Source organism: Passer domesticus, chromosome 4, assembly GCF_036417665.1.
Source record: "Passer domesticus isolate bPasDom1 chromosome 4, bPasDom1.hap1, whole genome shotgun sequence".
NCBI lineage: Eukaryota > Metazoa > Chordata > Aves > Passeriformes > Passeridae > Passer > Passer domesticus.
Window position 1 is genome coordinate 4645035 of NC_087477.1, and position 14758 is coordinate 4659792.

The 14758-nt window shown below is 48.7% G+C and overlaps 1 protein-coding gene across 1 annotated transcript; it reads left to right on the plus strand.

The window, feature by feature from the left end:
• Nucleotides 1-2650: 2650 nt before the first annotated feature.
• On the plus strand, nt 2651-4909 carry LOC135299822 (zinc finger protein 436-like; the record flags this gene model as incomplete). Its single annotated transcript, XM_064419247.1, has 1 exon — nt 2651-4909. A coding segment is annotated over one exon (585 nt), but the record flags the coding sequence as incomplete, so codon positions are not given.
• Nucleotides 4910-14758: the final 9849 nt, after the last annotated feature.

The following is a 14758-nucleotide window of genomic DNA, read 5'->3' on the forward strand; positions in this document are numbered from 1 at the left end:
CAGTTCCTCCAGTTTGCTTGCAGCGTGATCCCAGTTTCTCTCAGGTGCTCCCAGTAGCCCAAAGTGTGATCCCAGTCACTCACTTTCGACCCCACTATGATCCCAGTAAGCTCCAGTTGGATCCCAGTCACATGCCAGCCCTCCCAGTGTGGTCCCAGTATAATCCCAGTTGCTCCCAGTCAGGCCCAGTATGGGGGATGATGTGCAGGATGTGTTCCCAGTCGCTCTCAGATTCTCCCAGTATCGGTCCAGTCCCTCCCAGTATGATCCAGAGATGAGCCCAGTGTGCTCCCAGTCCCTGCCGGTATGAACCGGTTGTGCTCCACATGGTTCCAGTGGCTCTCTTTCACCCTCCCTTTGGTTCCAGTCACTCCCAGTATCTCCCAGTGTATGCCAGTCCCATCCAGCATGTTGCCAGTCCCTCCCATTATTCCCCAGTATGATCCCATTTGCTGCCAAGCACTCCCAGTCAGCCTCAGTGCAGTGGCACTCACTGCCAGGATGATCCCAGTCACCTCCAGCGTGATCCCAGTTGATCCCAGTAGAAGCCCAGTTGTTTCCAGTCACTCCCAGCATGCAGCCAGCCACTCCCAGTTGCTCCTGTCATGATCCCAGTTGCTCCCAGCTGCTCCCAGTCACCCTCAGCATAATCCCAGTCACTCCCAGTAGATCCCATTTGCCCCTACCATGGTCTCAATTGCCTCTGCAGGCTCCTGCTCACTCCCAGTATGACTCCAGTATGATCCCAGAACAAGCCCAGTACAGTCCCAGTCACTCCCAGTATGATCCCAGTATGATCCCAGCAGAGCCCAGTCCCTGGCAGTGCTGCCAGCGCTGGGATCCCGCAGCCCTCTGTGCGTTCCCCGCTCCCGGATGTGCCGAGAGGAGCCCCAAGGGCTGGCAGTGGCCAGGCAGGCTCCCCAGCAAGGCCCAGTTTGGATGTGGGGCCCCCAGTTGTCGCAGTTTGCCTCTCCTTTTGCCCGGGCCGGCTTCCCCCCTTCTCCGCAGCGGCCGGGAGCAGCCGAGAGCCCCGCGCTGCCCGTGCCGAGCTGTGCCGGCTCCAGCCCCGCTCCTGCCGCGGGCTGCGAGGGCTCCGGGAACGGGGCAGCGAGGGGGTCGCTGCTGCTGCGGGAGGAGGAGGAGGGAGCCAACGGCAGGGATGAAGGAGGAGGCGGGATTAGGGAGGAGGAGGGTGGGAGGGGAGATGGAAGAGGAGGGGGAAGGCGGAGAGAGAGCAGCCACAGAAGGAGAAGGAGGTGTGGTTAGGGAGGAGAAGGATTAGGAGGAGGCGGGGGGATGGAATAGGAGAAGGGGCAGGAAGAGGAAGAGGAGGGACAGAGGCAGATCAAGGCTGAGCAGCAGGAAGCACGCGGTCGAGCCCTCCGTGCATTCGCAGCCCCCACCTGTGGGATCATCGCCCCCCATGGCGCAGGTGAGCGGGGAGGGGGAGCTCGGCCCAGATATCCCGGGGGGTCCCTGGGCTGGGATGTTTTGGGGGGATGTTAGGAGAATGAAGAAGTGCAAGGCTGAGCGGAAAAGGCCCCTCGGGGGGACATCGGGGGGTGGCGGTGGCGGCTGGCGGCAGAGGCAGCCTGGAGGAGCAGAGCCCTGTGTCCCCCAGGAGCCCAAAGTGGGGAGCCCAGAGAGGGGGGAGCGCCGCCATGGGCGGGAGCCTGCAGAGGCTGGAGAGGGGCAGGGGGGACTCCTTGGAGCCCCTGCAGCCCGGAGCAGAGCATGAGGGGAGAAGGGAGCCCAAAAGGGAGCCCAAAAAGCCCCGGCACCCCTGAATGGGGAGCGAAGAGGGGGAAGCTTTTGGGATTGCTGGGACTGCCAGCAGGCTGGGGAGGGCGGGCACCGAGGAGAAGGGGGACCCCAATGCAAGCGTGACCCCAGCAGCTGGGATAGGGGGAACCCTGAACACCAGAGGGGAGGGAGCAGGGACGGGGAATTCCTGGGCAGGGTTTTCCAGTGCTGAATCTTGGTGTTTGGGAGGTTTTTCTGGAGGTCAGATGGCCGGTGAATTGTAGAGATGGACGTGGGCAGAGGGACCTTCAAACTCAACATGCTCGTCCCTTGTTTTCCCCAAACCAGGATTTCCCATTGTCACTTCTTGTGAGGTAGTGAGGAAGAGGAAGATGTCCCTGGGACACAGAGTCAGGTGAGGAGGAAGTCAGTGCCCCTTTCCCCCTCTCTCCTGCTCCATCTCCCAGCCCAGCACAGCCCCCAGCTGCAGGACAGCCTGGGGGCATCTCCTTGCCCTTGCCTGTGGCCCGGAGGCAAATGCCATCCTGTCCTTGTCCTTCCTCCCCCAGAGCAGGAGCTGAGCATGGAGAGCAGGGAGGACAAATCCCCGCAGCAGAACCTCGTGGCAGAGGCCGTTTTGAGCGGCTCCACGGCGCAGGAACCCAACGGGGAGGAAAAGCCCCAGAGATGCCGCACGAGGAGGGGCTGCAAACGCAGATGGCGGGGATCTGAGGGGGAAAGAGCCAGCCTGGGCCGGGAAGGCGGCCGGAGATGGAGCCAGAGCTCGGAGCTGGTGGTCCATGAGCAGGTTCCTGATGGGGAGAAGCCCCACAAGTGCTTGGAGTGTGGGAAGAGCTTCAGGTGGAACTCCCACCTGATCATCCACCACAGGGCCCACACTGGGGAATGGCCCTACGAGTGTGATCAGTGCAGGAAGAGGTTTCAGACCAGCTCCAGTCTCCTCGTGCACCAGCGCACGCACACAGAGGAGAGGCCCTTCCGCTGCCCCGACTGCGGGCAGGGCTTCAGGCACAACTCCCACCTTGTCAGACACTGGCACATCCACACTGGGGAGAGGCCCCACGAGTGTGAGGAATGTGGGAAGAGCTTCAGGCACAGCTCCACGCTGATCCAGCACCAGAGGACCCACACTGGGGAACGGCCCTACGAGTGTGGGGAGTGTGGGAAAAGCTTCAGCCAGCATTCCAGCCTGATTGTCCACCAAAAGATCCACTCTGGGGAGAGGCCCTACGAATGTTCCAAGTGTGGGAAGGGGTTCCAGATCCGATCCCATCTCTTCCAGCACTATCAGATTCACACAGAGGAGAGGCCCTTCTGCTGCCCCGACTGCGGGAAGGGATTCAGGCACAACTCCACCCTCGTCAGGCACCGGCGCATCCACAGCGGGGAGAGGCCCTACGAGTGTCCCCAGTGTGGGAAGAGCTTCTCCAGCAGCTCTCACTTGACCCGACACCAACGGAGGCACCGGTGAGGGAAGCCCTGTGAGTGCCCCGAGTGCGGGAAGAGCTTCGTGCGCTGCTCCAGCTCCATCCCCCACTGCAGGAGCCACGCTGGGCACAGCCCTGGTGACCCACATTCCCTGTGATCCATGATGGGAACACACCTGGCTGCTTGTCCTTTTGGTTTGGCCTTAATTTTCCTCTGATTCATCTTGAAAAATGCCAATCACTTGTTCTAAAATTTTGAAATTTTAGTAATAATAAAATAGTTATGAAAATAGTAATAATAATTAGAGCTATAAGAACTTGGACAATTAGAATTAGGATAATAAAGGACCATAAAAAGCGTGGAATTACAGACGTCTTGGTGTGTTTTGCTCTCTGCCACACAAAAGCATGCCTCGCAAACAAGGGATTAACCCTTGAAAGCAATAGCCTGTTGCACATTCATATATCTCATGATCACATGATTCAAAAATTCTTTTTAAACAAAGGGTGTTTTCTGGGTATTGTCAACTTCACCCCTCATTTTGTCCATCAATATTTTGGCTCCTCGAAGTCTGTTTTTTTCCAATAGGGAGGCAATAATTATTCTCTTGGGATTTTGGTGTCTTGTTGCTGTTATTTCAGTGCAAAGAATTTCTAGATTATCTTATCCATTCCTTGATCTAGTTAGAAAAAGTATCTTACATTGCAGTTTCTATTTTAATATTGTGTTATAGCCTAAAACTATATTTACCACACTACGTAAAAAGGATTAATACAGTACTACAAATTAATACAACATAACTTTCCAAGACATCACATACAGTATTCCTTTTAATATTTGCAAAGAGTCCGTCATATAATATGCATTTTTCACAATCCTCCCTCTTTCTTTTTATAAATCATTTGGCTTGAGCAATATTCCTTGTTTCTAGCCTTCATTATTCGCTCATTTTTTTCACAAATCAATCTCGCTTCTTTGAAGGGGTCTTCTGAATTTCTTTGTTTCTTTAACACCATAATCCTTTGCGCTGTTTTAGATGTAGTCGTCTTTTGGTCCATGGGCATGGTCACTACTTGCAGGCCTTGAACTGCACTGGTGATGAGCCAAATGAAACAGCATCAAGCAAGGAAGAAATATTAGAGCAGCTATAGCTCATAAAAGGAAGAAGCCTAACTTCTTCTGAATCATGATTTTAAAGGGTCAAGATTTTACTTGAGTGTTTGAACCAGTTCATAATGAAGTTAGATACACCAGCAATAGGTTAATGATTATTAGATGCTTAACCTAAAGCTAATTGTTATATTATGAGCTCATTTGTAGAAGGAAGTGGAGCAAGTGAACCATTAGAGGAACATACTGAAACCAGTAGAACAATGCCCAGCACCTGGACTCTGTGTCAATCCATCATGAAGCAGGGAGCCTTGGATGGTGCCAGAGGGTCACAGAGAGCTGATGAAGACATTCCTGACTTCAGCCCTTAAGACCACTGACCCAATTGGAGACCACCGACCCAATTCCAGAGAAGAATTGCGCAGGCGTGAAGGACTAATGACCTCATTTTAATACAGAGCAGGGAGGGGAGGTGCTGGGTTTTGCATATGTATTATTTTGGGAAATAGAAGGCAAAAAAATCCTTGTACAACACTGTCACACATTTCGGGAACAACTGCCCCGTGCTGCCTGCCAGCGTAATAAACACACCACTTTCTAACTTGGACTAGTTAGAGTCTTTGTGCATGATTTTCAGTTTTAATGATTCACCATGATGCCCCAGAGTGTCACAATGTTATCCTTGGTTTCATTGGACCCTTCATCCCATGGAGATCCACAGTGTTCACTGTAGCCCCCTTGATTCCATGAGGCCCTGCCATGCCGTAATGGCCCCTTGGTTCCAGTGGGTCCTAAATGTCAGAAGAGTTTCCACTGTTCCCTGAGCCCCCCCAAAATCACTGTGGTCCCCTTGGGTCCACAGGGCCCCACAGTGTAACAATGGACTCTTGGTTCCGAGAGGTTTCTCAGGGTCACAGTGATCTCCTTGGATCCGCAGTGTCACAATGGGCCATTGGTTCAATGTGGCCCCAGTGTGCCAAAATGGATTTTGGTTCCATGAGGTTCTGCCATGTCAGAATGGACCCTGTGTTCCATGAGTGTGCACAGTGTTGCAGCTGACTCCTTGGCTCCATGAGGCCCTGCCATCACCAAACCTCCGAAATATCAGAATAAGGCTCCTTAACACTAATTTGCTCTTTAAGAGGGGATAATTTATTCAGGCCTGAGGTTTAGTGAGGGATAACTCCTAACCTTATGTGGACATGTAATTCTACCAGTGTGTGCTTATATAGAGTTGCTAAATGTGTATTACAATTTACCCATCTCCATAAAACCCACCCCAAGTTCCCAGTTTCAGTCCTTCTTTTTTCTCTGCATTCTTTGGCCAGATGTCCTCTTCTCTTCCAACCATCCTTGCTGGGAAAGCAGCCCCTGCATGCCTTGTTCCTGTGCTAAAAGTTCACAGGCATGGTAAAAATTGAATTAGCCCTTTTGGTATCAAGGCCAAGGCTTTGTGTGGCAGGCAGAGGCAGGCAGGAGGCAGAGCTGTCAGCAAAGGAAGGGGCCAGCCAGGTGGGGCAGCGGGGGATGACGACAGCCTGCAGGGACAGAGGCCAGGGCAGGGACACCGTAGGACAGCCTGGGCTGCACAGGGCACAGGGATGGGCAGCAGCTGCCAGGCCCTGACAGAGCCACCTTGGGCAGCACTTTGGCCATGGCTGCTGGCCCTGGGCCTGAGCCAGGAGGGGACAAGTGACCCTGGCAGCCCTGGGGCCTCATTGCCTCCTTGTCCCTGCTCAGCAGCCTGGCAGGGGCCGCCCCATGCTCCTGCCCTTGGCATTGCACATCCCCACATCCCAGTGCCCATCCCGGGAAGAGCCCTGAGCAAGGAGGGAGGGACAGGATCTGCCTGGCCAGGGGCTGGGGCTCAGGCCTTGGGCCTTTGCATTCCTGAAACACATCCAGGTTTGCTCAGCACCAGAGACTGAGCTTGCCTTGCTTGTCCCCAGCTGTCATCACTGCCTCCAGTGTTCTGCTCTCCCTGGAACCTGGGGACACTCTCTCAGTCCTGTCCCTCACAGGATCTATTTAAAGTACAAGAACCTTCAGTATTTCAATGTCACTTTGAGCTCTTGAGAAGTTTTTTGAGCACACTCTGAAGGACTGAGTCTGATGCAAAGAGCACAAAGCCCCAGAGGGTGATTAAAGTCCTGGTGCTGTGTCTGTGCTGCTGAGCTGGGCCGGGCTCCTGGCCCAGCGGCAGCTCCTGGCAAGGGCAGCGCTGCAGAGAGACAGCTCTGGCCAGGAGCAGCTCCTGGGCACAGCCCAGCAGGGCTGGGGCACTGCCAGGGCAGCTCAGGGACACCAGCAGGGCACAGACAGAGCTGACAGGGGCTCAGCACTGGCAGGAGCTGGGGGATGTCCCAGAGGGGGCTGTGTCACAGCGGCACCTCTGTGGCTGTCTCATGGAGGCACAGAGCAGCTGTGATGTCAGCAAGGGGCTGTGTGACAGCACAGAGTGGGCTGTGTGACATCAGTGAGGGGGTTGAGACATCACAGAGCCAGCTGTGACATCATAGAAGGTGGTTGTGTGACATCAGAATGAGGGTTGTGACATAGAGTGTGACATCACAGATCAGCTGTGTGATGTCACAGATCAGCTGTGTGATGTCACAGAGAATGTTGTGACATCACAGGGTTACTGTGACATCACAAAGCTGCTCTGTGACATCACATAGCAGGCTGCGTGACATCACAGGTGGCTGTATGAAATCACAGGTAGCCTGTGACATCACTGGTGGATGTGTGACATCACAGTGTCTGTGTGACATCACAGGGGCTGTGTGACATCACAGGGGCTGTGTGAGGTCACTGGGGAGGTCACTCTGCCCCAGCCCCCCTCACAGCTCCCCCAGAGCAGTCCAACCCTGCTCGTGCACAGCGGGGTCCCCTGTCCCCCCGGGTCCCCCCGCCCCCGGCGCCGCAGCCTCCCCCAGAGGATGTTCCACGAGATCGACCCCAGAGCCCAGCACGGGGACGGGGGGCTGGGGCTGTGGGGGTGGGACAGGGGGACAGGGACCCCCCAGCAGTGTCTGTGTGTCCCCCAGGGCCAGAGCCTGGGCCAGGGCTCCTTCACCCTGTTATAGATACGTATTAGAATATTGGCTTTTCACAAATATTAAAATGGATTTTATATGTGTGGTGCTAAAGTAACTTTGTTCTAAAGACATAGTTTATATTTCTGTTGTTAATTAAGCTTAGCGAAATGGCTGGTTGTGTTAAAATGCCTGCTTGGATGGGATAACATCCAATGAACACAGGATGAGGACACCTGTACAGATCTGCCAACTGTCAGCACTCAGCGTCTGAAGGCAGAGTGGAGCAAGGCCCAAAAACTGGAGGTGATAAGAATGGACTGAAACCACAGCCAAGGAATCTGCATGCTCTAAAAAAGCGGATCCAAGGAGGAGCCATGCCAAACAGTTCTTGGAACATGTAAACTAGTTTGGGGGAAAGTTTGCTGTGCATGAGGGTGTATGAATATGCAACAGGCTGATGTAAGGGAAAAGGTATTTAAGGGGTGTCCCAGAAGGTAACAGGGTGCTCTTGGCTGAGTGGTGTAGTATGAGAGCAGAACATGCTCTTCTCAAAGAGGTTTCCAATCCAAAGTTACACCAACTGATTTGTGCATTAACATGCTTAATCTCCCACAGAAAGCAACCTTACCATATCATGCACGTGAGGTCACACACCAACCTCCCAGGTATCATCACAGAAGGAAACAGGGAATTACATGCATTGGCCGTGGCAATAGAGACTGCTAATGTCCCTGAGATCTTTGCCCAGGAAAAGTTGTCACACTCATTTTTCATCAAAATGTGCCTGCCCTTATCAGAATGTTCAAGCTTTCAAAAAATCAAGCAAAAGCTATTGTTGCCACATGTCTGAACTGCCAAAGCTACCAGATACCATCTATAGGGACAGGAGTCAATCCCTGAGGCCTGAAGAGCTGCCAGCTGTGCCAGACAGATGTGACCCACTTCCCACTTTTTCGGAGATCAAAATACGTGCACGTATCGATTGATACGTTTTCAGGAGCAGTATTTGCACCAGCTCATCCAGGAGAGACCACACAGCACACCCTTAAACATTTCCTCCTTGCCTTCGCTACCCTGGGAGCACCAAAGGAGATCAAGGCTGATAATGGACCTGCCTATACCTCTTGTAAGTTAGAGTTCTTCAGTGAGTGGGGAATAGAACACAAGAAAGGCATACCTGCAAATCCCACAGGACAATCCATCGTAGAAAGGACACATCAAACCCTCAAAAGAGTCCTCAGTCAGCAACAAAGAGAAACAAAAATCAAATCTCCAGTGGAAAGACTTTGCAAGGCTCTCTACATCATCAGCTTCCTAAATTGTACAACAGAGCCTGACCCCCCAATACTTCACCACTTTGCAAATACCACCCAAGCAAAGTTCACTGAGAAACCACCTGTGCTGGGGAAGGACCCAGAAACACATAAAATTTCTGGGCCTTTCCAGTTGATTACCTGGGGAAGAGGGGATGCCTGTGTTCTACTACCATCTGCTCCTGGATGGTACTCAGGAAAAAACATAAAACCATACCCAGGCAAGGCAAACACCACTCCCACAAACACTGACAAGAATTCCCCTGAGTCAAACACAAGACCTCCTCTAAACCAGACCAGTTCTGCCTGGAGACGAAGACGTTGCCAAATGTCCACATACAGAAGAAAAGACCATCCCATCACGGGACAGCAGACAAAACAGAAAGCTGAACAACATTCTGCTGCATCAAGCCATAAGCCAGACACAGCCTGAACACAAAATTGTTCTCTGAATTATATGTTATTATCACTTTATATGCTAAAAAGCCCTATTATTCCCCTTTCTCAACTCTTACCAAAAACTCCTAACTTTATACCCACTCCCCCATCCTTAGTTTAAGGAAAAATTAAAAAAAAAAAATAAAAGAAAGAAAAAAAAAAGGGGGAGGGGAAGGAACCGAGGAAAGGAACAAAGGAGAAAACCCTAACCCTCCCCTCCCACCATCAAGATAACAAATTTTGCTTATATTCCCTATCAGAAGCCCCATTCCTGTCCAGAGATGAAAAATGTCTCCGTTGGTGCTGTCCTCACTGCTGCCTGGATGTTCCTCACGTACCGTGTGCCATCGGCTGGATCAGCCCACAGCCTGGCCACAATGTCTGGGTAACCTCAGCAAGGACATTCAAACAGGATAACATGTGCTTATCCATGGGAAGCATGGATAACCCACTTCCCACATGTCTGGTAGGAATTCCCTTCGCAGCCGATGCCTGGCCCGTCTATAACTCAGAGCTCCTCCTCACCACAGGTAAGAGACCCAACCTGGTGGATACCTGGGACCAGTGGACAAAAATGCTGCCCAATGCTCTTGAGGAACCCCAAGAATTGGACCTGTTGGGCTCCTCCAAGGCAACATACTGTGTCAAATTTACTTTAGACATCCAAAAAATAATTGGCCAGAAACTGACCAGACCAAAATCAGATACGGGAAAGACACATCACCAATTAACAAAGCCTATAACCCTCCTGATTGGTGTAATTACACTGCTCGTATGATCTCTGTATCCTCTCTTCACCTCAAAATACTACCCAAGGGAACATTTCTCATCTGTGGTGACTGAGTATGGGCTGGGATCCCCTCATGGCTACAGGGAGGTCCCTGTACCCTTGGAAAACTTTCTACCCTCACATCAAATATAACCTTGCTACATAACTGAAAAAAAGAAAGTGAATGAAAATGCCACAAAAGATCCTACACAGGATTTGATGAAAATTGCAATCCCAAATTATACGATTGGAACAAACCAAAAAGGATTGCTGTCTCCCTATTCCTACCATGGGTGGCTGCAGCTAAAGCCCTTGGTGAAATGAATCACCGTGGGTGCTGGCTCAGTAAGCAAGCCAGCGCTACACTGGCTGCCCTGAGGGATCTTTGAAAGGAAGAAGAAACCACAAGACATGCACCACTCCAAAATCAAGCAGCAATTGACTTCCTGCTGCTTGCCCACGGACACGGCTGCCCAGACTTCTCCTCTCTCTCCCTGCATCTGCCAAAGGCACTCGGCAAGCCAAGAGCTGAAATCACAAATGAGCTGAGAATCACTAAAGAGCTGATCTCAATAAAGAGCTGAGCTTGCTAAGACTGCCTGCAGCTCTGGGGCCTGCCTGAGGGGCCCGGACAGGTTGTGCTGAATTGGACTTCTCTGTCTTGGGCACCCACGGCAGCTGGGGCCGGGGAGACCCCGAAACGCCGGAGTCGCCTCAGGGACAAGGTGGGCATCGGGCACAGCTGGGACTCCATGGTCTCACACAGCTTTCCCAGCCTGAATGATTCCATGAGTCTGGGATTCTATGAAGGCATGATTCAAAACAGATATGAACTCCAAATCTACCATATACACAGATATTACACAGGTCAAAATTTACATGAAAGAAATTTAAGATGATTCTTTAAGATTGAAATAATCGTATGTCAATGTTGCATATAGGTAAAGCCCTATAAAAGCAGAGCCTTGTTACCCTTGTAAGATGATGGCTCAGGCCTGCTGCTTGGGCTAAGTACAGCTAACAGCTAGCCTGACAAGTTCCTGTGAGAAAGGAATTTGCACCTGTGAGAGGAAAGACTTCTACCCACATCTTCTATGCAGGAGACAAGAATGGAAACAGCGTTAGAGAGGAAAGGTTTTGACTGACACCTAGATGAGCAACTACTAACCAATGAACTGAGTTGCAGTAAGTTACTAAGCAATTAAAATCAAACACAATGCCTTCAGAAAACCATAGAAATATGAGCTGTGAAGAATAAAGATGGGCTGTTGTGCATGAAGAAATAAGTGTCTTGTCTGTCTCTACAGCGACATGTGAAGACAGCATTACATGAACTGCCCTTGGGTTTAACATCTTCAATGAAAAGTTAAACTGGGCCTCTCTGTTAAGAAAGGGTTATTGGTTCAAATGTCCTTGTCCTTGAAGAAAATTCAAAAGCCTTTACAGATTGATTATTGCTTATGTAAACACAAACACCTTCATGTAAACATGTGGAAATATATTCTGATTTAATATATTCAATTATCGTTATTGACAGACCAATGGAAGAGAAAAAATAATCAGATTTTGTAGGCTGACGTCTTCCCTCTAATACCTGGCCTTTCTGGCTGAGATGCCAGACTCATGAGCACACTGCTTAATTCTTTTTCAGTTCAAGATGAGGCAGAGTTGCGAGAAAAGCTGTGCCTCCAATGAGGCCTGGCCTTGTACACATCTAATAAAAATAATATTTCTGAGTTTGAAGTTTCTCAAAAGACAGATCTTGGCCTTGGAAATGCAACTCTCAGTCAGTGACTTTGTTGGCAGAAGGTGCAATAAAATGCAGCTTGTGCCTCTTCTGTGTTTATCTTTTGTGTGCGGGTTGTAGGGTTTGTTGTGTGTTGCTGCTTTTCCCCTGCTCTTTTCCCGCAGTGTTTGGGGAGCAGAGGTGCAGCGGCCCCGGGAGGGCTGTGGCAGCCGAGCCGGGCCAGCCCCGGCGGGCTGGATTCACGGCCGCAGGGCCCTGCTGGGAGATGGAAAATGGGATGATTGGCTCTGGCAATTAAGGGATGAATAGTGTGTGAATATTGAGGGAAGCTTTATTGGTGTACAGTTATGTTATTGCAGTTTAGATGTCCTCTGTTCTCCCCATAGTTTCCCTGTGGGCAGCGCCTTCCCTCTCCCCTGTGGGCGGCACAGGCCCCGCTCCGGCCCAGAGCTGTGTTTGTGTGCCTTGAAAACGTGGTGCTCTAGGGTTTTTAAAAGTTTATTTTAGTTTCTGACTAAATTCTGATTGTTTTATGTAGTTTTACAGTTACTGGAGAGATTGAAAAGCGGTAAATGCAGCGCCTTATTACCTATCAAATTTTAACATGGTCTGATCTCTTTAACAAGAATGCTAACACATTTGCCATATAAAATGATGCCAGATACTGTCACTAAAAGCTGTTGGGTTGTTCAGCAATATGCTAAATTGCACATTATTATATTTATTTCCCAGTAACCCTGCACTTTGAAAAGTCTTACTGAATTTCTCTTTCCACGGAATTTGCAGTTACCATGGGTTTTACTCATAACTGATTTACTTCTAATTCTAATATGCTTGTTACAACTTTAATGCCTCCAGTACACCATCATGCTGTTATTTCACTTACAGCTTGTTCACCTTTAAGTTGTCTTTTTGTGTTAATAACCTTAGACTGAGTTACATCATGTCATATCTATAACTTTTAAGAATGTTCATTTGAATTCTGTTAAATTAAGGCCAAATATTGTAACGCTCAGTTACCTTCTTGAATAAGGTTAAGTTTTATTAAGTAAATTTTGGTAGATTTTATTTCTGTTAAGTTTCAGTTTTACTTAGTTTGAACAATGATCTATTCCAGCTTTTTATGGATCCAGTTATGTTCGGTATGAATAGTGATTAACTTTGAGTTCTCTTGAGAGTGCTTTTTGGTCTACTAAGGTGATAATGAAATTATGTTTATTAATTTGAAATCCTTTTAGGGCTGGGTTTTATTGAGTTCATCTTGTTAAGCTCTATTGATGTCGAAAGGAATTTATATCAGGTTTGAGTGTTATTTAATCTGAGGTATCATAAATTTTATGAGTGAGCTGTTCAGTGTTTTCCTTTGTTGCATTTTTTGTGTCATAAATACATTCATGTTTGTATTCCTGTTTTTATAGCCAGCTTTTCATATGTTTTACCATCTTTTGGTGTAATTATCTACAAGACAGGTGTCATTTCAGGATCCTTCTTTTGTTCTCTAGCTGCTCATGTATCTCTTAGACCAGACTACCCCTCTGGCTGGGCTCTGCACTGGGGCTCCATGGTTTGACCCAGTGCTGCCTCATGATTTTCAAGTATTTTTCAGAGTTCCAGGAAATGATATCTCAGCTTTGTCAGAAGCCTCCTCTAAACTGATGGTATTGTGACATCTACTCTAAGCAATCAGATGCAGTCCCAATTGTTATTACAGAACCACTCCAACAGTTTGCTGTGTTTAAAGCATCTCCATGCTGAGGAAATTCTGGAGGAGACAGCTATTGGACGGTTCATCAGTCTTTCACCCCTAGACCTTTACTCCTAAGTGCTATTCTTAGGAGCCTTGTTTAAAATTACATTTATGGAATTCTCTCCCACTTAGAGCTTGGGTGGTGGCCAGGCCTTAGCTCTGCCTGGACAGGAATTAGCCAACAGACCCAGATGTTTTCTGCATCAAAACTAGATTTGAGTTGCTTTGACTTTGCAATTTGAGCGTCTGTACATGACAGTAGAACTATTTTTAAAGGGAGCTTGGGAATTATTATCTGGAAATAATTATCCAAGTCCCCACTGAATCGAGGTTTGTCAGCTGTTTGCAGACTCTGGGATGATGGTACATTATTTCAGCGATTTCTATTTATTTCATTCCACCTATGTTGTTAGTTTTGTCTGCTATTAGAAATATTCCTGATCGTTGTATCCAAATTATTCCTAATTGCTCAAAGTTTCTTGTCCACTACATATATTATTTTGCTACGATGTTTCTTTATACTCATAACAAAAGACATGCATCTCATTCTTATTAAAAAAAAAAAAAAAGAAAAAAAATGAATGCCTTAGAACATTCAAATAATGCAATATGTACATGAGAAATTTGGACGACTAACATTTTGAATCATGCAATATTTACATTAGAAACTTGGAAAAAAGATCATCCCATCTAAATCCCAATGGAGTGTCCCACAGGGAAGCCTAATTGATTCATTAACTTCAGGAGAAGAGATGCCTGTGTTTTATCACCAACAGCTCAAAGCAGTCACCTGTTCATTCCATCAGATACTGATCAGCTCTGAAGAAATGAGGCCCAGTGGAAAGAGAAATAACCTCATCCCCTTGCAGCCTTTGTGGCCAGAACAGGAACAGGAGTAGGACTGCCAAGACACAGCTGTGCCTGGAAACTGACAGAGGCAATTGGCCAACAAAAGCCTCATGGCATCATCATGGGACAGTGCTCCTCCCAACCTTCTTCAGTCCTTCCCTGTTCCAGCTCCAGGAGGACATTCAGTGATGTCCAAGATCAACATTTCCAGCTAATGGACCTTCTCCTACTTCTCAGCTAATTGGAAACAATGGCCATTTCTTTCCATTTCCCTAAGAGACATTGGACATTATTCTTTTGTTTGCTCATGCTGCAAAACCCTGTGTCAATGACTTGACAGAATTGGGTAAGTTTTGTTGATTGTAATTGGTCTTTCATGTATCTTACCCCATATCTAACAGATAACCAGTGATAACCTTCATGAGATCATACCCTCCCAAGAGTGAGCTGTTTCAACATCAGAACATAGGAGCCTTTTTTAAATGAACAAAAAGGGGGAGATGTCAGAGACAGGTAGAATAATGATAAAAGAAAGGCCTTATGAAACCAGGCCTT